The following is a 27228-nucleotide window of genomic DNA, read 5'->3' on the forward strand; positions in this document are numbered from 1 at the left end:
ATCAATGCCAAACTGCATTCTTTGTTGTTGAAACCCTTGAGGAATGAGATAAGATTACGTGGCTAAACATCCTATCGAATGTGCCCGTCTCTAAATTATACACACAGTATCACTTCAGATAACATACTATTCATCATGACCAATGATTATTTTGCACAGTCATTTCAAATAATGTCTTAGAGGGTGTGTACTCGCCTCTGTTTCTGTACTGCAGTCTTTTAAGATCTGATCAATAAGGCAAGACGTGTGTTAAATTTAAGAGCATTTTTTGGATCATATGAAATTTGAATTTAGATAGCTTTTACTCTTAAGTTTGCAAGTTGGGGGTTCTTACACTTAAGTTAAAAAAAAAATGACTTCATGGTTTGACAAATATGGGTCCAGGACACTCTTAGATTAGTAAGGCTGTGCTCTCTTATCACACTCAGACAATCTGACTCAGGTAAATACAGTTTATATAACTAGATCTGCTTTGCCCACTCAGGAAATGAAACAACCCTATCATGCGAGTGAGGCACATATTCAAATGACACCAGGTAGATACATTTGGTTAAGAAAACATTCAGATGAGAAGGAGAGTGGGCTGTGTGGTTTTATTGTAAGTGCACTTCAAAATATAGCGTGACCTTTCGGTTGAGGCTTTTTGCATGCAGTTTGCATTCCTTTAACATTTCAGACTGTGCAAGGGAAGAATCTGTATCAGTACTGAGGTTGATGTTTGGTATTTACACTCAGCCACACTCACTTTTATTCTGGGTATACTATAAGACATTTTGTCCATCATTCTCAGCATGTTATAAATGTCTTTATAGTTCTCTTCCACTCTGTTTTATTCAGCTTCTCCTTGCAGGCCAGACATCTTTGTGTAACTCTGCCACTGCAGTCTATGTTCTCAGCATGACTGCTTGATAATTAGTAGCAGATTACTTTGCCCTTCCACACACCGATGCAATTAAATTAATCTTGTTTTTTAGCTGGATTACCACCAAACCCAGCAGCAGACTCACACACAAACATAAACCCCTCCTACCTCCACTCCAACACTAGTGAATATCACCTGTGTTCTCTGATATTGTACTTATAACCTGGACTGTGTTTTCCCCCTCATCTTGATTGGCAGAATGGCACTACCACAGGAAAATCCCCAATAAGCTTTAAGCTGCTGCTCAGACTGGGAGAAGGAGAGGTACAGGAAGTCACGCACAACACCTCCACTATTACTGAAACCCAGTAGACTATATAAGAGAACCATGTTCCCATAATAATCAAAAGTTTGAATGCACAAATCACAAGGACAGAGCGTGACAGGTGTTCAGATGTCAACATAGCTTTGCTTTTCACTCAAATAATCACTAGGAATACTTTATGAAAATAGCCTCTGTAAAGTGAGGATTAATGTGAGTGTGCACATGTGCATGTTATCCCCTTGTCTCCTAGTTCTCCTTCAACTGTTTACCTTGTTCTTTGGAAACACTCACTCCTCTTTCTCTCATCTTTCTTGTCTTTTCTTTTCTGCCTCAAACTGCTGTGCTCCATCTGTGCTGAGGTGCTGCCAGTCTCTTTCTTTTCTCTCCCATCTGCATTGTGCAGAGAGGGGAGAGATTATCTTGGTCTTCTGTGCTTTGCCTGCAATATGAAATGGGCCAGATAGTTGCAATGAATAAACTTTACACTTATAATAGATAGATAGATAGATAGATAGATAGATGGATAGATAGAGTGCTAGATTTGCTAACTTTAGATATCATAAGTTACTGATGAACTAGTCATACCAGATAAGGCTGTAGTGTATCTTGAGCATAATGAAATAAACGTGTTTTATTGCTTCTGATTTTAACTTTTCATTTGCTAGAGGAATGTGTTATTTTGTCTTTCAAACAAATGTCACATAATAAAACATTATAATATGCTATAACGTTTTTAAAGGAAACAGTGTAGGCTATAAGGTAGAAAACCTAGTAGAATAATACAATAACAGAACCAATTGAGCCAGAATACAATAAAACAGAATCTAAAACTAAACAGAAGTAGTGCCTAGCCTGTATAAAATATAAACATACACACAAGAATAGAATAGAATATTTACTTTAATAAATGAACAACAGAAACGAACTGGCGATCACTAGTTGCTTTCTGCTTATGCTTTGCGCGCGCAGCCGGGCTGTGGAGTGTGTGAGGCAGCCCGCGAGCAACAGCCCGGCAAAAGGGAAACATCACGTGGTGACACATCTCTATGACTGACGTCACCGTCTCCATCTCCAAGCAACCCCTCCATCAGCACTCACGTCACCGGGCGCCCGAGCCGCGCTGTTGCCCGGCAACCCGTGCCTTGCGCTCGGGTCCGGCCTTGCCTTGCACCCAGCTCGGAGCTCTGACGCGGGTGTGACGTTAGTAAGGTGGGTATCAATTTGTTATGGTGGCGGAGGGAGGAGGAGGGGGAAGGGGTGGTGGAGGAGGAGGAGTTCCCCCTGTGAGCACCGAAACCCTCTGCTCTGCATTCCGGCGGAGCGCACAGGCACACACCGGCCGCAGCTCAGTCCCGGGCCGTGAGATACTTGTTGTGGAAAAAGTCAAAGTAAAGATTGGATAAAAAAAGTTTCTCCGTGCTCGTTTTCTACAATTTTTCCCTTTATTGTTGTGTTATCGATACGTCGCTCCGGTTGTGGAATGGTTCATGTTTCCTCTGAGAGCTGTCTGAACTGTGAGAGAAGGAGGTTTATGTCCGCTTTTTAAGGTAAGATCGGACTCTTCTCTCTGCTTTGGACTTACTTTTAAACATTTCTCTTAACGATAAAATGTGTTATTTTTCTTAAATAACCCAACCTACCTGACGACTTATTGTTTACCTTTATGCTTCACCGGTTTCAAAAAGTAGGCTACATTTTTGTAATTGAAGAAGGACTTTTGTAATTGAAGAAGGACCTTTGTAATTGAATTGTGGCTTATTAAGAAAGCGCGAATTATCCGGTTAAAGCTTTATTTACAACTGGAAGGTCCATATGAGTTTTAATTATTTTCTTTATGACAATATTACAGTGGATAAAATTGTGATCGCACTCTACACACAGCTTTATTTACTTATACTATATTTATACATTATATAGTATAGTATATCACATACTGTAAAATAAAAAACGAGATATACAGATGTGTCTTTGCCTTTGCAGGTGCCAGCCTTAAACTATCCCCTCTGAAACCCCAGACATGGTGATCATGTCAGAGAACAGTCGGGTGGCTCAGACCAGTCCTGCCCAGGGGAGGCCACTGCAGGTCGGCTTCTACGAGATAATCCGCACCCTGGGGAAAGGAAATTTCGCAGTGGTGAAACTGGCCAAGCATAAAGTCACTAAAACACAGGTCAGCAGCTCTTCTCTTGTGTATTAATGAGTATGTCTGAGAATGTGTTTGCAGTTTTTTGGGTATGCAAAAAAAAAAAATATCTTTGATCTGATTTTTTTTTTTTTTTTTTGTATGTGTGTGTGATTTTGCAGGTGGCCATAAAGATTATTGACAAGACTAGACTGAACCCCTCCAATCTGGAGAAAATCTACAGAGAGGTGCAGATTATGAAGCTGCTAAATCACCCCCATATCATCAAACTCTACCAGGTGTGTATTATGTTCATCTCTCTGCAGCTGTTTCCGTTTGCCATGCATTTAATATGTGTGTGATGCTGTGTGCAATTTAACCTGCACCAAATGCTCACTGAAAACTGTGCAGTTTGGTCTGTGAGGCATCCATGTGCAGGGAGCTAGCTGGAGTACATGCAAGAATCTGGGACTAAAAATGCTATGTTGTAGAATAAGGGGATGCATTTTGTGATGCAGATCATTCATTGTCATTATTGTGGGTACGTGGATGTAGCGGCTCCAATATGTTTGGCACAAATAAGGGGCATTTGTTATCTAAGTGGTTTGTTCCATCTGTGGGTGAGCTGCTGACTCTAAGAGCACATTGAATCATAAGTACAGCACAACAGCATTAGTGGAATCCCTTCTGACCTCCCTCTGTATGTATGTGTGTGTGTGTGTGTGTGTGTGTGTGTGTGTGTGTGTGTGTGTGTGTGTGTGTGTGTTGGGGAGAGAGGGAGAGAGGGAGAGAGGGAGACAGAGTTAGACATTGAGAATAATCATGGGTACCAGTCAGTGCTGGGAACAATGGATTTCTAAGATGTTTCAGTTATATAATGGCAGAGCTGATTGTAGAGACACGGGAAGCAGAAAGTGCTGCTTTGCAACCTAACCTCTGCAACCTTTTTATGCCTCGATTTTGTCTTTTGCTTTTTATATTTTGTATTATATGATATATGCATTTTTACATTTATTTATTTGCTGTTTTTCTGTAATGGAGACTCCCAGTCAGAGTATTTGTGTAAACAGAGTGGGAATAAACATTGTGAGTCTTGAAAAAGCGTGCACAGGTCTGACCCTTAAGCCTAATTAGCAAAGCCAAGTGCAATGTGTCTGCGTGTCACGTGAAGGCTTCCCCACAAAGGACTGCTTTACTGCTAATCAAATTGAAGACTTAGTCGAAAGAATCCGCTTTTTTCCACTCAGCTGGCCTTGCGAGTGCCATGGCACAAGTCTGGCAGCAAACACACACCCACGCAAACAAATGCACAATGCCCTTCTCTTTTTTTGCTCTGGACTTTTTTGCCCTTTGTCAGCCCTGCACTGTTTTGCTGTGTTTGAGGATTATCTCAGGTCTGGTTTTAAGCAGCTGAGCTGCACTTGCTGTGAAATCATGGTTCAACTGCGTTGGTGTGTTTCTCATCATCAGTATCAACATTCCATGGGCGATACTGACAGAATACAATGTCAGGATCATTTAGAGTTTTAAATTAGTCAATTAAACAGTTACTTGATTGACAGAATATTAATTGGCAACTATTTTAGTAATTGATTAATAATTTATATAAATTTTAAGACAAATCTAAAATATCTCAAAGATCCAGCTTCTCAGTTGTGAATAATTGCTGCTTTTCTTTGATTCATATGAAAGTATATATTTTGGATTATCGGTGAGGCAAAATAAGCATTTTAAATTGTGATGGATATTCTTCACTATTTTCTAACATGCTAACATAATTAAAGTTATATTATTACAGTGTTATGATAACCAAACATAAGTACAGTGCAGCTCTAGTACACACAGACTATTTCACATCATGCATTCTTCAATAATCACTATTTCCAATCAGGAAAGCCTTGTAAGAAGTAACAGCTGCATAATTTAGTTATAGTGCAGAAAATTATATGGTTAGGGGTGAGTGACATTGACAAAATTTATGAAATTAAATAAATGTAAAAGTGGAATAAACATTTTTTGCCTTTAAGTAGCCCTTGGGTTTACTGATGTGACGCTAGTCAGATGGTTGGTGCTTGTTGATGCAATCATTGCTTCCTCTCCTTGTAAAAAGAAGGGCAATGGCATGAGACCATTGTGATCCGAGGGTTGCATCCTCTCAGTGTTTTTTTGGGGAGTGCTTTGAGACCCCTGGCCTGATTATCAGCTGCTGTTTCTATTCTCTCACTGTTCTCATGAGAGCAACATTTTCCTCTCTTGTCAGAGGTCATTAAAGTCACTGTTTTGTTTCACCCTCCCTTTCTCTTTGTCTCAGCCTCTGTCTTTGACCTTGTATCAATCACACGTTTCCCACTTCTTCTTCCTTCTGGGGGGTGGGGGTGGGGGTTGGTTTGAGGGCCCTTGACATGCCAGTACTTCAGTGCCATGACGTCAGCTGCACCTCAAGGTGATAGAGCCCCAGAGAGCTGCCCTATCTCACAGATAAAGACTGCTCCCACTTGCAGGCATCTGTGTATTGAGTCATTGTGTGCGTGGTTTTCTGAAGCGACCGGTGGCTGAAAAGAATTAAGCAGCATCCACAATTTAGTGACATTTAACTTAAAGTTGGCCAGCAGCACAGCTCTGACAGGGCATTGTCATCTGATGAAAATTGCTTTGTTGTGCAACCTTTTAGCTGAACTGCTCTGTCGCTGAGGGCTCTCCTGAGACATGGAAGCTTTCTATGAGCAACAGGAAAGGATTGGGAATTGCGTCTTTCCGGCCTGCAGCGTCTGCTGGGGTGTTGAGTGATTGGACGTATGGTGTTGTTGATACACTAGAAGGGGCACATGTAAACAGCCTGTGTGAATCTGTCCATCTGTTTCCTAGAAATAAATAGATAGGGTTAGCATGAAATTCAACACTGGTATCCATTGCCAGCTAGCGCGAGCTTCAGGGAAAACATTTCTGAGTATAAATGACAGGCATTCATGCATTTCCCTTTTTATGGATAAAAGGATTTTAAACTCTATAAATTCATGGAAGTAGCTGCAATAGGTCATATCAGGCTGTTGGTATTTGCAAGTGTGTATATGTGGAACAAGCATATGCAGAAGTATTAGAAAGGGATTTTTGTGGTTAGAAAATGTCCCATGCCTAGAAATGCCTGGAACAAGCTGCATTGAAGCTTGGAATAAGTTTTCCTCTAAAAATGTATGTTTTGTAAATCACCAGCTGCCTCTGAGCTAATTTTTTGTTGTTGTTTTTCTTTCTTGTAGGTCATGGAGACCAAAGACATGCTGTACATCGTGACAGAGTATGCAAAGAACGGAGAGATGTTTGGTGAGTTCAGCTTTTAAATGTAGTTTATTGTACAAAAAATATGAATGTACCTACATACTCTGACAGAGTATCACAACATTTCTCTCTAATCTAAACTAAAAAAAATCCTTTCTCCCTATAGACCACCTGACCACAAATGGCCGTATGAGTGAAGATGAGGCACGAAAAAAGTTTTGGCAGATTCTTACAGCAGTGGACTACTGCCATCGACACCACATCGTACATCGTGACCTAAAAACAGAGAACCTTTTGCTGGATGCCAACATGAACATAAAACTAGCTGGTAAGTCTACCGTTTACCGTAACTGTTTACCAGTTTGCTAGCGGGGCGCTGTTGAGCGATGTGAAACAGGATGTTAATTTATTTATATTACAGGTCGGTGCAGTTTATTATTCAGATCAGTTTCACCTGAAGAAAGTGTTTGAGGCTTTGGGACTCTCAAACTCTTCTAATGAACCAACAGTTGTACTGTCTCTGTGCTAATTAAGCATGAATAATTCACCCATTTTACCAAGACTAATAAGCACACACACAGACACTCAAGCATAAAGAAATATAATTTCCTAAGAGCAGAGCAGAGAGACATGATCTGGTCTATGAATATCTCTAAACATCATGATGTCAAATTACATAACGCCTTGCAGTTAAAGACACAGAAAGGCAACACATCTGCGTCCCACTGCCCTGAGCTACTTTTGCTGGAATGCAGAGAAAACAAACACATTTTATAACAAAGTATCTCTGTCTGTGTCTTGTAGACTTTGGATTTGGAAATTTCTACAATGCAGGGGAGCCTCTGTCGACATGGTGTGGCAGCCCGCCTTACGCTGCCCCTGAAGTGTTTGAAGGGAAAGAGTATGAAGGGCCCCAGCTAGACATTTGGGTAAGCTCATACATGGAGAATATACTGTTGACAGTCTTTATTCACAAAGTAAGCATTACCATTGTAAAAATATGACATATTATTCATGTAAAGCTCTTTTCTTTGCAGAGCCTTGGTGTGGTGCTTTATGTTCTTGTCTGTGGCTCCCTTCCATTCGATGGGCCCAGCCTTCCTGCTCTGAGACAAAGAGTCACAGAGGGACGCTTCAGAATCCCCTTTTTCATGTCCCAAGGTATCTATTATCCTGATAAACACAGTTACTGCTAACTAACATTTTTGTTTAAATCCCAAATCGCTCACAAACCAACATAAGAGACTAACTCCTTGTCTCCTTTATCCAGACTGTGAAAACCTGATCCGCAAGATGCTGGTGGTGGATCCTGCCAAGAGGATCAGTGTGGCCCAGATCAAGCAGCACCGCTGGATGCTGGCAGACCCAACAGCTGCCCACCAGACCCTCAGCCATTCCCTGACAGAGTACAACTCCAACCTGGGGGACTACAGTGAGCCTGTGCTAGGCATCATGAACACTCTGGGCATTGACCGCCAGAGGACCATTGAGGTGAGTGACCCAGAAAAAAAAAGGCGTCAGCTGTTAGGAGTAGAGGTTAATCATGGTTAAAATACAGCTACAGTTACAGGAGACTTGTGTCTTGAAGTGGAGCAGTGAGTAGGTGGTGTTATAAGACCGTTAGTCATGTCTGGCAGTAATTAAGAGGTTTGCTATCTGCCCTGCCTCCAGCCAAACCCACCATGGATCACATGCCTCAATTTCTACTGCTTACTTTGTAGGCAGAATTTTGCTTCTGCTTTTAAAAGAAAAAAAAATCTGTCGTCTCCAAAGAAATTATACTTCACAGGGGCGGCTAGACGGAATGTGTAGTTAAACGTGGCTTTCATTCAAAGAAATATAGACAAAGAGATAGAGAATGCAGTAAATAAAGGACGTGGTGGATGTAAGCTGGCATTAGGAGCCCCAGGAATTCAACAAACAACTAATCTACTGGCTTTTTATCATATTTCAACAGTCTCTGCAGAGCAGCAGCTACAATCACTTTTCTGCTATCTACTATCTACTGCTGGAAAGAGTGAAAGAACATCGTACCCAGCAGCTGAACCGCCAGTGTGGAACCTGGAGCCAGAGATCTAGGAGTTCCTCCGACTCCAGCGGCCCAGAGGTGAGTGCTCCTGCTTACACATGTACCTCATCCTGATCTGATCTGCATTCCCTACTTGAAGACTAAACATGTGGTGTGTTTTCTGCTTCCTTATAGGTGATCATGGAGTCCACTGACAGCTTCAGAACTGCAGCTTATTCAATTCCAGCTAAAAACCCTCCTCCAGTGTACCCAGAGATGGAGTGTGATCAAGGTGGATTGTTCCAGGTAAACACATTTTTATAAAATCTGACAATATTCAGCAGCTTAGGGGTTATGGAACTTCACCCTCCACCCTGATGCTTGTCTAATAATAGAACAGAAGTAAACACTGTATGTGTCTTCTGTCAATCAGTGGCTAATGACCTAACTCCTTTTCTGTCCAGCGGGTGGTGTTTCCAGTGGAGGCGAGTCTGAACAGACTGCTTTGGAACCGCTCGATTTCACCCAACAGCCTGCTGGAAACCAGCATCAGCGAGGAGGTTCGACCCAGGGACCTGGAGGAGGAGGAGGCAACACAAACTCTCAGCCCCCTACTCTCTTCCACCACCACCTCCCGCAGACACACTTTGGCAGAGGTGTCTGCCCGTTTCCACCAGTGCAACCCTCCATGTGAGTATGCCACGCGTATGTCAAGGGTCACATACTAATCCACAGTCTTGTCACCTATACAGAGTCTAATATCGTCTGTATTCTGTTTCGTAGGTATTGTGGTCAGTCCCTCAGATGGTGCCTCCTCTGACAGCTGTCTGAAGTCCTCATCCAGTCCAGCCCCCACTCTACAGGCTGCTATGGGTGACATGTCAACACTTGTGGCCTCTGGGGCAGATGGTGGAGCCCTGTTGCCTACTGGAGCACCTCTTGCCCTCTCCTCCCACATCCTGCCCCAAGCACAGGGCAGCCTTCCTGCTGCTAGCTTCCAGGAGGGTCGCAGAGCATCTGACACTTCCCTTACACAAGGTAATAGAGCAGGGACCTGAGATCAAGTTTCATTTATCCAGCAACATTACATTTTCTCATGTCTACTGTGTCACATTATGAGATCAAAGGAGTATTGTGTAACACATTCCAACGTATTTCCACAGGCCTCAAAGCTTTCCGCCAGCAGCTGAGGAAAAACACACGCACTAAAGGGCTTCTGGGATTAAACAAGATCAAGGGTCTGGCGAGGCAGGTTGTCCCTCCACCCTCCTGTAACCGTGGCAGCCGTGGGTCACTGGGTCCAGCCCTCTCTGAGCACCGCAGCATGCTGGAGGAGGTGTTACACCAACAGCGGTGAGACAGACTTTTACTTGAAAGCACTTTGTCACTAAATCCCATAAATGATGTCACATAGATGCAGAGTCTGATCTTGTGACTTCGTTTTCCAGGATGCTACAGATCCAGCACCAGCCCCAACCTCAGGTCCAAGCTGCTCAGACAGGACCTCCCCAGAATCCCTTGCTCTTTCTGTCCCAGCAGCAGTCACCTTCTCCTCCACCTGCTTCAGTATTTGCTCCCTCCTCCTTGTTTGACACGCCCACCCCCTCCGTCCTAAAGAGCAAGCCTCAGCACCCTCTTCCTCCTCAACAAGCTTCAGTGGGTCTACAGCACGGCCCCTGGCAACAACCCCTCAAGACCTCCTCATCCTGTTACTCCTCTTCTCTGTCCCCCGTGGCCTCCGCTGCTTACCTTCTCGAGGCTCGTCTGCACATCAGCCAGCAACCTCACCCTCATCTCCACACCAGCCTCCAACAGCAGCCGCAGACAGTGACACAAGGCGCCTTCCCCATCATGTCCAAACCAGTGATGTGGACCATGGGCTCAGCCTCCAACACAGATCCTGACATGCTGGAGTTGGGTCTGGCTGGACAGCAGCAGCTGAGCAGCTGTGTGATGGTGAAATAAAACCAAAAAAATTAACCATCAAGACCAATGATTGTTCTCGCTGTTGGAAAAGTAAAATGACTTGATTCTTAGCTGAGAAGACTACAGAGCAGAAGTGTTGAGAACGAACAAAAAGCAGATGCAAGTGACAAATAATTTAACGACATGGGGTACACATGTGCTTTTGATATCATATAAGCTAAAGACTAAGCAATAACCAAACTCTGCACAAGGCGTTTAACTTGTATCAAACAGCCAGAGAAGCAATAATAGACTGAAAAACTCTCATCTAGCTCCCTGATGGCATGTGTTCCTATGGGAAGATGTGGACTCACTTGAATGAAATGAGAGCTGACGTTAGCCGATACAATTATGTCTCACGTGTTTTGATGCTGACTAAGTTATCATTTAGATTTTTTTTTCAATTGTTTGAGAACAGGAAAGACACCATCTTCCTCATTCTTTTTTTAGTCACTTTTTGATTTCCTGTTCTTGATGTTATTCACTTGACTGGAGAGAAGACCAAAATCCTTTCTTTTTTTCTTCATTTTTCCCACTTTGTTCGCCTTTCTCAAGAGACATTACTCTGTAGCAGTGCAATGAACATGCGATATAGTGCCCTAAGCTTAGAAACGTTCACTGAAGCTGTTGTTTTCAAACTGTGATTTTAATTTTTTTTTTTTTTTTGCTGTGCAAGATTATAGATACGCAAATGCTGCTTTCAATCTTTACAAAAGATGCGATGTCCTCACAGCCAAAATTGAAGGAATACAGTGTCTAGCTGATTGAGTAAAGCACAACAGGTACATCAGTCAGCTTGGTAGCACCTTATGTATGTGGATACATCAATCCACATTCCCTTCGTTTGATAAGTACCTTCTTTTTAGATGCTTAAACTACCTCCTCAGGCAACATTTCAAGAATTTGGAAATTTCAGCAAAACCTGTAAAAAAAATACCACAAAAAACACATGTTCAGTCCCAGAATATTAACGTTTTCGTATGGACAGTGCAAAGACTGTGGGGACAGTGCAATATTTGTCAAGGAAATACAGAGGAAAGATGAGGCTGAGAATCAACATAGGAATGTCAAAATGTACATTCATAATTGTCCTGAGGCTTTTTTGTCATCACCTTTGATTTGTCTGTTTGACCTTGCTGTGCTAGCTAGCTGACTAGAAAAGGTACTAGTTATGTAACATAATAACATGGTACTGTAGAAATTAAGAAGAAAGACTGAAGGCATTTCAATAGGCTGTTACTTCACACAGCAAGCTTGTAGTCCTCTAACTGAAAGAATATGAGTTTTACCAAAGAGCGAACCGCACAAGAGAAGGGTGATCTATCACAGATACACTACTGAACTTTCATTTAAATGCAGCCTCAAAATGTAGCATGGTGGTTAGCTTAAATTTTCACATGATCTCCTTAGCTTTCGCTGTGAAAAAACTCCCGCTGCCACCAAATCCTAATGCTACACGTGTTGTAATATCTCTAGCTGTTACTGTCAGGACCATGGTGGTATTCATTTTTGTACTTTTCTAGAAAATAAGAAAAATGAAAAAAAAAAAAAAAAAAAAATTAAGAACATAGCAATACCATGTTGTGCTGGAAGTTGAACTTTCTTCAGTTGTCCATAAGTGAGTAGAAATAGGTAGAAATTACCTGCAACAAGCTGATTCATTTATGCAGTCACTTCAGGCAATGAGTTAGAAATCTGCGAGAAAATGTGTAATATTGTAAACGTAATTAGTTGTGTCATATCTGTGAAACATCCAGTGGTTATGAAAGTGTTTTTCCAAGCCCAGTTCTACGTTGGAAACATGCAGTGTTGATATTTCTGGTTGATTGCACTCACTACCAACACTTGTGCCTTTATCTGAACAAACCTGCGATCAGAGGTCTGCACCTCTGAGCTCTACACTGAAGAAAGAAAGATGAATGGACATTCACTCAGAAGCCCCTTTTGATATCTTCTTTGACCTTCAAACTTGCTGTGTAAACAAAAGCAAAAATTGCACTTTATTCAAATTTCTTATTACTGAAATTGTTTTGTTTCTCATGTTCAAAATAATTTCACAGAACTATTGAAACACTAAGGCTCTTGATGCAATCTGTTATACCCTTTTTGATAACTTTGGATAATAAGAAGTATTTCATGTTTTTCTGATTTGTTACATGACTGTGTGAGCATGTGCATGTTTTTGTGTGTGTCTTTGTGTCTGTTTGTCTGTGTGGGCGCATGTGTGAGCGTGTGTGTATGGGAACAGAAAAAGGTTAAGAGCAAGAATGTTAGTTTGAGAAAGATTGTTTATTTATGTGACTATTTATTTGAATAAAGTTCACTTCCTAAACTGTCTGTGGTCTGGGTTTAACTGAACTCTCTGAAAAATTGCATAGCCACCTTCCCACATGGCCAATAAACACTTACTTCTTACATACTTTTATATTTACGTTATATACGTTTATATTTGAATCTTTGTCTTTTACATATTTTTTTCTAATTCTTATTCTCCCTATTCTTATTTTCACTATTATCCTTCATTGCACACTAGTGCAGCCGTAAGAGAACATAAACCTGCATTGTACTGCACGTTGAATGAGCATGTGACGAATAAAACCTTTGAACATTTCAATCTAATGAATTCAGCCAACAGTGATATTATCGCTTAAATGGACATTAATATTTGTCAGAAAAACAGACAAGAGTTACATTAGACTAGTTATTTTATTATGTGATGACCTCAGGTCAGATTTATTTGACGGAAATAAAAACTGGAAAGTCTTAATATAGATTATCACAAAGTACTAATAGACAGTGTTTTGCTGGACAAAAAATGTCATAATGCCTCATCCTCTTCTGGCAAAGCACACTTATGATGCACCTGGCACCTAATGATAATGCTGTGATGCAGAGTGATGATGTAGCCCTGATGACCCTCCTGGTACCCACTTATTCATGAAACTGAGTGGACAGTTGTCTGACATCTGACAGGAAAAGCCATGTAGAATTATGGTGACACAACAGCAAAATAAAGAGCCAGACCATCAAAGATCCAAGTGAACTCTGCTGTACTCCTGTCCTCTCCTCTCCTCTCATTGCTTGCTCAATCTCTCAAGGCATGACAGTAAGAAAGTGGTCAGACTGCAATTTAAATTTCTGCAGGATGAACGGAGCACTGCCTGTTCCAGACTTGATTTGCTGCTGCTACATGTGCAGATTTACACTTTGAGGGGCAGCTTCAGTGCCTCACACACACATTGTAAGCATTTACACGTGTGACATATGGCTTGACATTTGCCATATGACCCTCAGGGAGTTGCTATTGAGCCCCTCAGTGTGAAAGGAACACTGCATTTGAGGTCTAGCCACCACAAACAAATCAGTCATTGGCTGCGGCCTGTCCTGTTGCGGACTTGACTTTATATTAAGTAACAAGCATTGTGTAACCTGCTGTCAACAACACAGTATAGTCATTTGATTTAGAACTATACTTGTATGTGGTGCAACAACAAATACAGTCAAATATTCTCAAGGTATCGAGCATTCAGTCATAAATGTGTTCATGACACAAAAATTTAAGCCGATGGGTCCAGCGGTATTATACATTACAATATTGAGTAGTGTATAACAACTATTTTATAAAAATTACTTTATCCTAAAATATGTAGTATGACTTCTGTCCTTTGCTAAAGTTAAAACTCCAGCAGCAGCTTATGAACAGGATTTTGCAGTTTCAATGACTTTTTGAGAAAGCAGTGATCAAGCCAAATTGTTTGTTGTATACTTGTTTGTGTATACAAAAGAGAAGAAATAAAAAACAATTTCTAACAAAGATGGAAAATTAAATCAGATTATAATAACTCTATTATAATGTATCTCTTTGCTCCCTTGGAACAATGATTACTTGTGTTATATTGTGATGAACCTGCAATAGAACCGAATTGAGGACAAATGCACATAATTGTGTAGAAAGACGCAGTTTTTGGGATGTCTAAGACTAGGTGTCATCTATATTACAATCAAAATCAATATTGAGCTTATGCATGATGATAGCAACATATGATGTTAAAGAAGAGAGGGTCGGAATGCGAACCTTGTGGCACACCGCAAAATCTTTTACTCTCAGAAGGAACTCTGGCCAGAGTTAAAAAAACAATCACAGTTTTGGCGCTTTTCCACTACACAGTTCTAGCACTACTCAGCTCGACTCGACTCAACTCGGTTCCAGGAACGACCTTTTCCATTGCAAAGAAGTACCTACTCAACGTGGGCGAGGTCGTCATAGCACGGCTCCGCGAAACTGGTGTGACTTCATTTTATACGCGACACAAACACATAAACAATGGAAGACATGGAGACGATGGTGTACTTGCTGCTGTATGTGGCTTTTGTCGCTATTGTACTATTGATCTACTGTTTGTTGTATGCTCACACTGTTAGGATGATTCTTCCCACTGCACTTTTACTAGGGTTTAAGTCCTGCTGAATTGTCCTTGGACCAGTCAGTGTTTGTCTGTGTGTGAGTATTTGGTATCATCTCAGCGACAGATATATAGAGATGATTCTGTTTATAACTCGGTTCGTTGTAAACTGAGCTTGAGGATTGGGATAGTTCTATCTGGGTCACACAGTGCACAACAACACAGGACTCACTGAGTCCAGTACGGGTCATCTCTGAAGAGCACTAGTGGATAAGTACATCAGATCACGTTGGGCAGAAAAAATGGCACCTGTGAGTGTTGCACCAATGCATCATATATTATAAATTGATTGTATGTTTTGTTTAGCAAACCTTGAATCTGCACTTTGATTCTATATCTTATATTGAATGAACTGACCAAAGCCTATTGTGTTTCGCAGCCCAAAGTGAATTGGAGTCATTTCATAAAACAGTTGGACACTGTCATCTTTCAACAAATGTCACCAAACAGGAGCTGATAGTGCATTTGTTGGGGACTATTTTTAACAGCGGATTAATACTCAAGTATTAATGTCAGCAGGACAGTGTATGTGGAAAGAACTCATAATAAACTACAGTCCATATTCCTGGTAATCATGAGGCTCACTGATGTGTTTTTAACCGGCATAGAGGAAGAAGGTTATCAGGCTTTGGCAACACAGAGAATCAGTTTGCTACTGTTTTTTTTTGGTCTTTTCATTGATATTTTGACAGTAAGAAAAATATAGCAGCCTTATCTGCTAGCTCTATAACTCTGCTTTCACCTCTTGAAACATTCCCAGCCAGGGCTCGGACTTGCAAGGTATTTTGGGATTTGGCCAGGAATATTAAGCACTTGGATGGACCTTTCCTATCTCACCTTCTGCTCTCTCACAAACGCGCATACACACACACACACACACACACACACAAAGGAAGTGAATCAGACTCCCAAGTTTCCACGCACAGACAGCTGGTCATAAAACATTCAGAGTGTTTTGAATAAGTCAGTTATTAAAGAGAAAGTGCTTTCAGCGAAGAGGTTTCCCCAGAATTTCTTCATGTGGACGAAAGCAGAATGATGGCTCACTGAAAAGTGTAGCTGTGGAAATGTAAAAAATAACCACCGTGATCAGCTATAGATGAGAGAGGAACTTTATGTGTGCTGACAAAAGGGAAATTCAGGCTCATGAGGTCAGTGATATATCAGTCACAAGAACTGTTCCATAAGAAACAACTAAATGCCACAGTTCTGGTGCACAAAGGGCCTACTGGACTGAATGTTATATAAAAACACACACACATATTCTTAAGAAGCCACTGAAAGGGGCTGTTGGATTCCTCTCCTTACTGTGAGATTAGCACTCTCCTAATTGTGTGTACGTGAGTGAGAAACGGTAGAAATGCGTCACTGCCAATAATCGAGCTCTCTGGCAGGACGAGTGAATACCAGAGGATTTGTGGGGCTCATGGAGGTCCGGAGCAAAGTAAATAAACAACTTTCGGAAGTACACGACAGGGCTCTGCAAAACAAAGTTTAATGCTCCATAAATCAGTTCACACATTCATCAGGGAACAGCAACAGAAACCGGAAATGTTTCATCTTAAAATAATACTTCAGTAGAAATGGTGTTTGTTTTTATAAGATAAAAACAGAGTAGTTAGCATCAGTAGCGACAGACATGTAGGTAAACAAACAAAGAGAACAACCCACTATTATTCACTGCACAGAAAATCTATAATCTATAATCTATCTATAAAAGATGTTAGAAAGTAATCTGGAAATGTAGTGTAGCCTTATTGCTTTAGATGACTTTTCCCAGCTCCTGTATCCAACTTATTCAATTAAGAGGCACATTTAGGGGTTCCTTGTCAAATCAAAAAGTCTTGAAATATCACTGACTTGTTCATTCACAGGTAAGTATCCCACTTGAACTGACTTTTTCCTTAACTAAACTAATCTTCCGAGAATACAGGGATGTTAGTTGGTTTTTAAAGTAAAGCCATCTGAAACAAATGCATGATTCTGTCTTTACTTCCTCCAGCCACTGGAGGAAGTAAAGACAGAAATAAACTCCTTTTGCTTTCGTTAGCAGCATGGACATCACATGGCATGATGTAATAATTGACCTTATTAGTCAGTTATTGTGTGTTGTAAACCCCATGAGTCATGGAACTGGCCCTTATGTTTCACTTCATTTGCTTTCGATTGACATTTTCTGGTAATGAAGATGAACCTGAAAGTATTTCTTACGGACATAAAATTAAAGCTGCAGAAGCAAATAATTCTTTATAAACAATTCATCACATGTCCATGTCTAGTGTGGCAGATGTCGCCTGTAGTTATGAACCCAGAGAATTATCACCAGACTCTGCAGTTCAGCTCTATGGAGCGTTTTAGCATCTTTCAGCTCTGTGTTTTGGTTTTACGACTCTCAACTTTTCTGTTAGGGTTAGGGTTAGTATCCAATCCAGCCACAGCAGGCAGCTGAACATTGCGGAGCAGATTTGCTCTCAGGAGTTGGTGGAAACCAAAACAGAGCTAAATGGAGAAAGAATAATGGACAAACATTCATCAGACGGCCAGAAATATATGGGATTATATTTGTGTTATAATAATTGAGAAAAATCTCATATATAAAACAATATATTTTTTAAATGTAATTCAAACAAACAAACAAAAAAAGATATCTTACAATATACCTACAGGACTGCTACATTTGATTAAAATATTCTCCACTTTTCTTTCACTGATCACTGGGATTTCTCATGTGTAGTCACTTCTTTCAGTTTCAGTTGTGACACAAAGCTCTCACATGTGTGGGTGTCACCAGGCTGCATCCCCATTGGCCAACTACTTTTGGAGTACTTTTGTTTCTTGCAACTGGAAATCCTAACAAATACGTAGAAGGAAAGAGTCTTCTTAAGTTTTCTTAGGTTATTATTGGCCATTGTAAATAACCCTATCTTTAGATACTGAAGAGAGCTGAATTAGAAAAATGAAGCAGTGAAACTGAACCAAAGTGACCACAAAAGAACACAAAAAGAGAATCACAAAAAAATCTCATGGGAGACTTTATTCAAATATTATGACACCAATTTAACCCATAGAACAAGCCTGGAAATTAATGCTGGATATGTCATTATGACAACTTCATAAGGTGACAATATATTAATGTTGCATTTAAAACTTGTTGCACCTAAAATCAAAATTGATGTCTATATAATACATATTTTCTCTTGCAAGGCTAGATTACCACCCAAAGCCCCACATTCATTGTGCATTAGTTGGTTTACAGAAATCTAATAATTTCACTACGTTAAGGCAGGTCCTGCATTATTACCTCTGTCAAAATTAACATTAACTAAACCCCACAAGTAATTCCCTGCTTGTGATGACGCGGGCTCACAGTTCAATTCTGCCCAGCTGGTAAATCCCTGTATAAATCCCTGTATTAATGACATTGTGCTGAAGTAGTTACTATATGTTAAGTGTGTGCAGTAGTGCCTCTTGATATGGTCTCTCAGTCTCAGTCGAACAAGAAGAGGTTACTTAATGTCCTTTACAACACATTTATACGTTTTATAAAATGAGTGTTTAGTGTTATCATCTTCCTAATCACAACGAGGAACCAAAACACCACAGCAAATTACCTTCCCTTCAGAGTTGCATGCACTTTCACGTAGCATATCATGTACCCTGCATGGTGGGTTAATTCAGGGCTGCCATTGTTCTTTCACGGCAGCGACACCACCCAGCACTTTGATTTGAATGACCATACATCAGCACATGACTACTGTGGCACTACAGTGGAGGGAGATTAAAGGGAAGCACATAACACAAATATACACACTTAGTCACACACACACATACACACACTGTCAGCTGTGAGAGCTATGACGCACTTTGGGCTCTGTTAATATTGTACAGCAGGCTTTGGCGTCTGTGTGAGCATTCCATTACATTCCATTACACTCTCATACTGAGTTCACTCAGCAGCTGTGTGCTCAATTAGTCTCTCTGTGTCACAAACTCAGATTCTGTAACGCTCTTCTTTTTTCACTGTCATCTCACTTTTCAAGTTGCTGGGAAATTTTATTGTACCCCCCCCCCCCCCCATGTTCTCAACAAACAATAAGGCCAAGCCCAACAAAGCACTGCCCATGTAGCCTCAAGCTATCTGTGCTATCAACTATACAGTATATTGTCCAAAATGAAACAGATTCAAAAACTGGGTCAGCAATAGGCTGCTATTCTTTGTGAATGGGAACTGGCACTGGCCTGCTGGGTTACAGATACATTTCAGGGGAAAGTACAAAGCAGCTCAGATGGCATTTTGATTACTTCCAGCACAGATACAGGATCAAACAATGCCAGTCAGCTTAGTCTTGCCAGCTCAAGCATCATTGTTGTATTAAAAGAGTTTCAACACATACCAGAAGGCAAAAACAGTGAGTAAACAGAGCAATTATATTCTCAGGAAATAGACTGCAACAGGAATGTAACTACCATATTTCCTCAAATAAAAGATGGTCATCAATTAAAAGCCAGGTCTCCGATAAAGGCAGACCCCAAAAAGGCCAGGGTAAAAACAAGTGTGAATAACTCCTGGTGCCTGTTATATAATGTGCATGCAAGTTAAGCATAAATAGTAGTTACTTTGATATAACTCCAGTTCTAAGAGTATATAAGTAGCCCACTAGCCAGCACAGCCATCACAGACAGGGAAAGGGCAAAGCGGAGACACAATATTGTTTAAATAGGGGGATAATGGTGGATACTTTAATAATGAGAGAATTTGTTTGTCAATGGTTAACCTCAGCAGTGAAGAAAGTTCCCCCGGAGCTCAGGTTGTCTTACGCTGAAAATGTTTATTGAAGCTTAGCCAAGGAGAATCACAGTATTATCAATACACCGGTCTGTTACATAATGCTACCACGATTCTGAGGAAACTGTCCTCCATGGATAATCTTTAAGCCTTCACAAATAGTACCATAAATGGTCATACTCAATGCATCAACAGTAATGGAATTAGCCTATTGGTTTGTTATTCTACAAACAAGGACACACAGTTACTCATCTATGGGTTTAGGGAGTCAGACTATCATATCCTCTGACCTTGGTCGCCACAGCAATGCTGCAGCACTGTTATCAAAGTGACTTCTGCTTTCCCCAAAACACCACAGACAGTTGCCTTCACCATCTCGAGGAGAGAAACAGTATGACCTCTGCCAAGAAGATAATGCAGCCCTTACTGTGACCTCAAGGCCCATGCTTGACCCTAACAATAATGATGGCAGCAACACTACATGAGCATGGGTAACACAGGTACCAGGTAACTTGGCTAAGCCGGCTAGCATACGTCCACGAGTAACAGGTCATTGGTGGAACTCAGGCACTAGAACAATGTCGGATAATAGATAATAGTTATGAATGTCGAAAATAGTGAGGGGAGAGGAGGTTTCTGACTGTACGACAAGCAGTTCTTGCAGAGTTTACTGGCTGCTTGGGCACAGTGATGCTTTAAGCTAACTGGATAAGTGAAGTTTGAACTGCTGGTGGTGCTCGAGGTCAGGGGATCAGCAAAGTCAGTGGGGTTCATGCTTTGGGAATGTATGTTATATTTTATAGCATACAGCTATAATCCGCTATATATCCCAACAGCATCCAATTGCTGTTGGGATATTTCGGACCAACTGACTGACATCACTATCCTTAAAGCCATGAGACTAGTATGGCTAAAAACAATAAAAACATAACATATAGCCACAGCACTGCAGCCTGGTTCCAGACCTCCAAATCGTCGCACACATATCAGATTTTTCCAGCAGTTCAAAAAGTTCTAATTGTAGCCACTGATGCTGTTTCCACCGGTTAGAGAAACCAATGCTCAATCAAAGTGTTCCTTTAAATCCTTTAAAGAGACTCTTACCTTTCTTGCATTTCACACAGCACTTTGAAAAAATCTGAATAGCAACAACCCCTCCTCCCTCCTATGTCCCACCCCCGCACTCCCTTCCCCTCCGCCTCCGCGAACGAGCACAACAATAGTTTTCTGATATAGTTTTCTTTTTCCCCATGGGAGCGACTGGAGGTTGAAGCCATGATCCGCTTTTGTCGGTCATTGTCAGTCGCTACTGTCTGTTTACAGCTATCTCCGTAGATCATGGATGTATTATAATGCCATGGGGGTGCGCATGATTACGTAATGCGGAAGGGGAAAACAGGCAGGTTGCTCGGCCAATCATATCATTCGGACCGAATGATATGATTGGTCAGAGTTTTCACAGAATATTGTGAGAATGGAATAATGAGTTTCTATGTCTGGTGGTACCTTATTAATAGCTTTTTAACCTAAACAAAAAAAAATGTGTAAAAATGTAACAAAGGTAAGGGTAGCTTTAAATCCATGTTCTCAAATACAAATTGCCTTATGATTCAGAGATTTTTCTGACTTTCTCTGTTGTTCAGTGAAGTCCTTATGTAATCTCTCACTTCGACATTTCATCTCTTTCTGTAGGATCTTTGTACAATATGTGTGAGAGAAATGATGGAGTATAAGGGGAACAATCACCAGAGAGAGAGTCAGAGAGTCTCATTGCACCACATGGTCGGGCCATGACACGGGAGTGTCAGAAGTTGTGCCTGTGTGGAAACTTGCAGGGCTTGAAGTCAGAAGGGGGATGCGTCACGGAGCCTGACTCCTGGGCCTCTCGCTCCAGTTACACTTGGCTTGTGACACAAGAGATAATGCTAGCCTACTACTTTGTTGCTACGCAACCACATGTTGCAGGTGGGTATCATGGATATCACCAACACTTGTTCCCTCCTGCACCACAAAGACAGGCCAGAGTACACGAGTTCACAAATTTCCACTAGCTTCAGCTGTACTTTGTGTTTAGTGCTAAACATGCTAAACTGAAATTGTGAATGTTATACCTGCTTAACATCACAGTGTCAATAAGAAACTGAAGAAAGCAATTAGCTGAACGTTGATCCTCGTGTTAAAGGGGATGCATCAGAGTAATGAGTGTGGTAACATTGTCTTTGTGGGCATTATAGTGTAGCCAACCCATATAAAGGGCAGAAGATGGTATATGGGTACTGGAAACCTTTAAAGAGATGTTGCAAAAAAGCAGGTCGGCAGTCTGGAGAACGCTTAATATCGGGGAAGAGCAAGCCAGACTTTCCTTAATCTGGCACCTGCCTCATCCTGACATCATTCATTTCAGCTGCTGCTGTTCTAGCCCACAGCTGACCCTCTCCTCTGTGCTCTGGGTGAGACAGCGCTGATGAAATGTTGAGTGGACTCTGATTTAAGATTTGAATTTGCATATATCTTTTCAAATTGAAAGATGCTTATTAAATAGTAATGGCTCACTACAAACTCAAGTACAGATAGCACTCCTGGAATGATTGCTTAAGATCATGTGGATGTATAATTGACATTTGATATGTGAAGTGAAATTCAGTGTGTGAAAGAAATCATTAAACATTCTGGCCTCCCCTTTCTCCAAAATGTTCATACGCAAAGTTTACGTACAGGGGAGCATTCATTCTCCCGTCAGGTTTGTTTTTATAGATCACAACTTTTTCAGGTCCCAATTTGTGCATAATCAATGGTTTTAAATGATACCCCTGGTCACTCTGCACAGCTGTCTGCACACTCCTGATGTTTTAATGCCTTGATTTCTTCTTGCGCTTCAGTGTTTATGTAGACAATACATCCCACTGCTGCCACCAAATGGAGTGCTGTCACCCCATATAAAGGGCAGAAGATGTTTGGAAGTTTATTAACTAAAATTATTAATGAAACAGAGGCAAAAATTATGACGAAACTATCGACAAGTTTGATTGACAGCTGTTCTCAAAACTCAAACGAGCAGAATGTAGCTGCTGGTTTTGGCTGGTTCCATGGCAACTCCTGGGTTTACTTAGTTCTCGCCTGCGGGTTCAGTCAAGTTGAGGGGACGATGTGTCCCACAAGCCGTTGCAAATGACGTCACAAGCAAGATGGCAGCCCCAGAAAGCACAATATTTTCACTCCACTTTTCCATAGCAGCAGAATGTAGAGACACGTCGTTCATCTTTATACTGTGTACAGTCTATGGTCAGAACAGCTGCCTCACACTTTCTTCTCAGTGACGGACTCCTTTTGGCTCTGTGTGGAAGTAATTTGTGTTTATCTCTGTCACCTGTCTGTTTGTCCGTCTGTCACCCCCCCAGGCTGCAGCGCACACATTAAGTCATCAGCCTTCACTGACGTAAACTAATCCAGCTGCACAATACAGTTCACAGACTGCAAAAATGTTTACAAGTCTGCCTTTCATTTCACAGAAGTGCTGGTTATACAAGATTGCTGAGAGCATGTGTGTGTGTGTGAGAGAGACAGAGAGAAAGTGTGTGTGTGAGAGAGAGAGAGAGAGAGAGAGAGAGAGAGAGAGTGCGAGAGAGAGAGAGAGCGCGAGAGAGAGGGAGCTTTCTCTAAGTGGGTCATGTGTGTTTGTACAATGGGATGGCGGGCAGGGAAATGGGTCGAATATGGGGCAAGTGTTGGCATTACTAGAGCTGATTGTTAGAGACAAGAAGGAAGCAATATTTTGTTCAAACCCAGCAGTCATGAGGCTCGGTTGAAGTGGTCGAGATGATTAATAGTCTTGTCTATGAGATTTGCGCCTCCTGCTCCTTTTTTTTCCCTTTCCAAATTGTCTACCGCTACTACCGCACGTCCAGTGTCACGTACTCAGATCCTTTCTGGCTGTTTGTCTGTCACTCCATAAATCCTCTGCTTGGCTGTGTCTCTGTTCATTTACCAGACTCAACCCACATTTTCAAGCTTCTCAGTTATATCAGCTATTTCCCGTCTCTGTTGCACAAAGTTATTGCATGACCTCGAGTCAAATGACAGGAACAAGCACTCTGTTCAAAGGAAGTGAGCGCACATCCTGTTAACGTCATGGTCTTGTGATTATTGTGCCATTTCACTGAGGGGAAAAAGTCACAATTAGTTTGGTACTTCACTGGACACAAACACCTGTTAAAAAAAACTGTCTCTGCCTAACAAAAGAGACAAGGAAGTTGGAAGATTAGTCAGGAAGCTTATTCACTGTTTCCACTGAGGTATTCTCTCCGTCCCCATCTGTCTGTAAAAGTGCCTACAATAATGAAGCAAGGCTGGCAGCAGCTCTCAAGGGGCTTTGAGCGGGAAAACCCTTTCACTTACAGCCTGGAGGCATTGACGTAAGAGATGAAAAAAACTGATGGGAGGACGGGGGCTCCCAAAATGGAAAAACCTCCTGAGTCAATGTGCATTTTTCCCATCATCTGGCACAAACACAAGTACAGACATACAAAGGCATGCACACATACTTTAAAAATACATTGACGCTTACACACACAGGTAAGTAATAATTCCTCAGAGAGTATTTGTGTTATGAGATTTTAGATTTGCTGCATTAAATCAAACACGTCACACAATATGACACCTAGCTGCTAGAAACCTGATAGAAACTTGTGTTTAATAGCAGTTGTGTTAGAGAGATCTCACTCACACACTGTGCAGTGCTCATAGACGTCTGTGTCGGAGATCATTTAACACCTGTGTGAAAACAGAGACCATTACAGTTACATAAGCTTGTGGTTTACAAGGAGCAGAGACACTGAAATAAAGAGGGCACAGATTCAGGTGACTGACGAGCGTAAAGAGCCACTGGAGCCATTAACTGCTGCCAATATCCACTGACACATTTTTGAGATTTTCTGTCCGTTTTCTGCTCAAAATCAGAGCCACTTAATGGAGGTTTTGTTACCATCCACTACAGGTACAGTATGGCAATAGCTAACAGACTTAGCTCTTTCTGAACGCTAACAAATGTAATTGAAATGATGAGTTAGCTGTTGTCTGGTTGCTAGTTGATTACTAGATTATCTACATGTATTTGGCAGACACTTCTCCAAAGTGACTTAAATTTTTTCCCATATATAAACACAAACTTGGGAGCAATTAAGGGTTGAGTCCGTAGGACACTTTTGCACATGAAAGGCACGGCTGCTTGTAGAAGCTATAGTTAATGAGGGACTTTCTCTATTATTGAAGCCAAAGCAGCCCCTAACATTAGTTGTACGACTGTTTAAACCTGCAGTAATTGATGGCCACTTACAAGCAGTGCAAATACAATACTGACATATTTTACTTTGAAAAGTTGACACAGGGATTGTCAGCTAGTAGGTGTTCATTTATACATCCAGCAGACAGAGGGAGTTTATGGCCACTTTGCAAAGTGAAACTGGAGCATCCAGGTTTTTGTAACAGAGCCAAAAATGCAGCTTTGGAAAATTACCGTTCTCTACATTTGTTTACTAGATGTTTTGAAATTATTTAATATTACATTAATATCTTTTTTACACAAGCCCATCAAACACCATCATGGGTTAAATGTCACAGTCCAATAGATCCAGGGGTTGCTGTTAGTTTGGACATGTCTATAATAACATGAGGACAGCAGAGATTACAACTGGAGAGCTGACAATGACATCAAAACAGTGTCATTATGAATATGCACTAAGCCAAGTTACTATGATGTGAGTACCTGCACTGCTGTGCTGATACATTTTAACTAAAAAATTACATTTTCGGGTGAGTTGTAGCTTTTTGTTTGTTAAAATAATTGTTGTTAACTAAAGTCAGATACTGATATTGGCCTATCACAGATATATCGGTATCCGCATATATGCTGTCCAATATGCATCAATATATTTTAATGTATGTTTGATCCTTTTTCTTGATTCAAGTTTTATACGTACATGTATTTGGTTTTTGTGTTTTATTATGTAAAATAATTTATAATGATTAAATTCCCAGTGAAGTTTACTTACTTTAGTTTCAGTGCACTAATATCATTTTATAAAATAAAGTTTATTTTTAAAGTGTAAAATATCACAGCCTCCTTTGTCACAAGAGTTTGATAGCTCTTTAGCCACAAAACGCTCCATGTGTTCAACAGTTATTAATTAACTTTGCCTGTCTGTTGGTTGGTGCTGTGCAGGTATTGTGTATAATGAGTTCATGAGAGCTATTTGGCTGAAAATAGCTGACTGATTAGACATTAAGGCCAGTCAGATGATCTTTTTCTTTTTATATGGGTTCATCACTATAACTGATACCTTTCACATAACGTGTAATCATTTGATACAATATTAATAAAATCATTTGATTAGAGCAACTTTAAAGCATACACTTCAGTAGCAGCTGATCTTAGGATCACACAGTTCCCCATTCAACAATTTGCCAAATAATTGACTCAATGACTTACTGGATTGTGCAGAATTTTGAATTTTAAAGGTGGAAAAGGTTGATTACACAGACTAAAATGCCCTTGCAGATCATGCAATGAGCCATTCACAAGGGCTCAGAGTTAATCTGTTAATGGATGTCTGATTTAAAAACATTTTTATACCAAAGCACCTTGACCCTCGGATGAAGTGCTGAAATGTGTCACCAGTTAGGCTGGCGTATTGAAGTATTGAAAAGCTACAGCGAGTACTGCTCTGAATTCGGGGGTTTCATAACAGAAAAGCCGGACTGTCCCTTGAGAGACACCTACACTCAGCCCGGAGAGCAGCGTCTGTCTGGACGAGCTGACACGGCAGCACAGTCTGACTCACAGCAGCTCTACAATCCATCTAATGCACCACCTCTGCCTTTCACTGCACATCAGCATCAAACCCTTCTCAGAGGCACGGCTGGGTGTGTACGTGTGTCTACGCGTGGGTCTGTATGCCAGTGATCTTTTGCACTGGTGGTTCTCTGCCACACTAATCTTCGTCTTTACATTCTCTGTGCACTTCCCACACTGTTAGATTAGAGCAAGCTGCTGTAAGTATATCCTCCAATCATTTTCACATTTTCAGATTCTCGTCTGTCTGGTAGTTTCTGGGTGTGTTTAACCACCAACAACATGACAGTACAGGCCTGTGTGTGCTTGGCTGCTTTCTTGACTCACACAGTTACTGTTAATACTGTTGTTATTGTTCTCCAATAGGGTCAAAGCAGGTTATGGATGAACTGAAAATGAAATTAAGATTACATTTTGCCACAAAAAACAGGAGAAAATTTCACATTTGGTCAAAACTATATTTATGAGAAATGCCCTTTTATGTATTTTTCTGCTGTGACAGCGCCCCCTACATTGGTGTTCCTCACGGAATATTATGACTGGAATGGTTTGGGGGGTTTTTTGGTAGAGGCTCCAC

General features: G+C 41.1%; 1 protein-coding gene across 1 annotated transcript; it reads left to right on the forward strand.

Moving 5' to 3' along the window:
• Positions 1-2511: 2511 nt before the first annotated feature.
• On the forward strand, positions 2512-13075 carry sik1 (salt-inducible kinase 1). Its single transcript, XM_053328772.1, has 14 exons — positions 2512-2734; positions 3168-3357; positions 3492-3608; positions 6564-6627; positions 6749-6910; positions 7387-7511; positions 7620-7743; positions 7853-8073; positions 8540-8689; positions 8786-8896; positions 9055-9280; positions 9374-9628; positions 9754-9943; positions 10039-13075. The coding sequence occupies exons 2-14, from the start codon at positions 3205-3207 to the stop codon at positions 10553-10555; spliced, it is 2415 nt and encodes an 804-aa protein (XP_053184747.1). The 5' UTR covers positions 2512-2734; positions 3168-3204; the 3' UTR covers positions 10556-13075.
• Positions 13076-27228: the final 14153 nt, after the last annotated feature.

The sequence above is a fragment of the Scomber japonicus genome, chromosome 11 (assembly GCF_027409825.1).
Source record: "Scomber japonicus isolate fScoJap1 chromosome 11, fScoJap1.pri, whole genome shotgun sequence".
Lineage (NCBI taxonomy): Eukaryota > Metazoa > Chordata > Actinopteri > Scombriformes > Scombridae > Scomber > Scomber japonicus.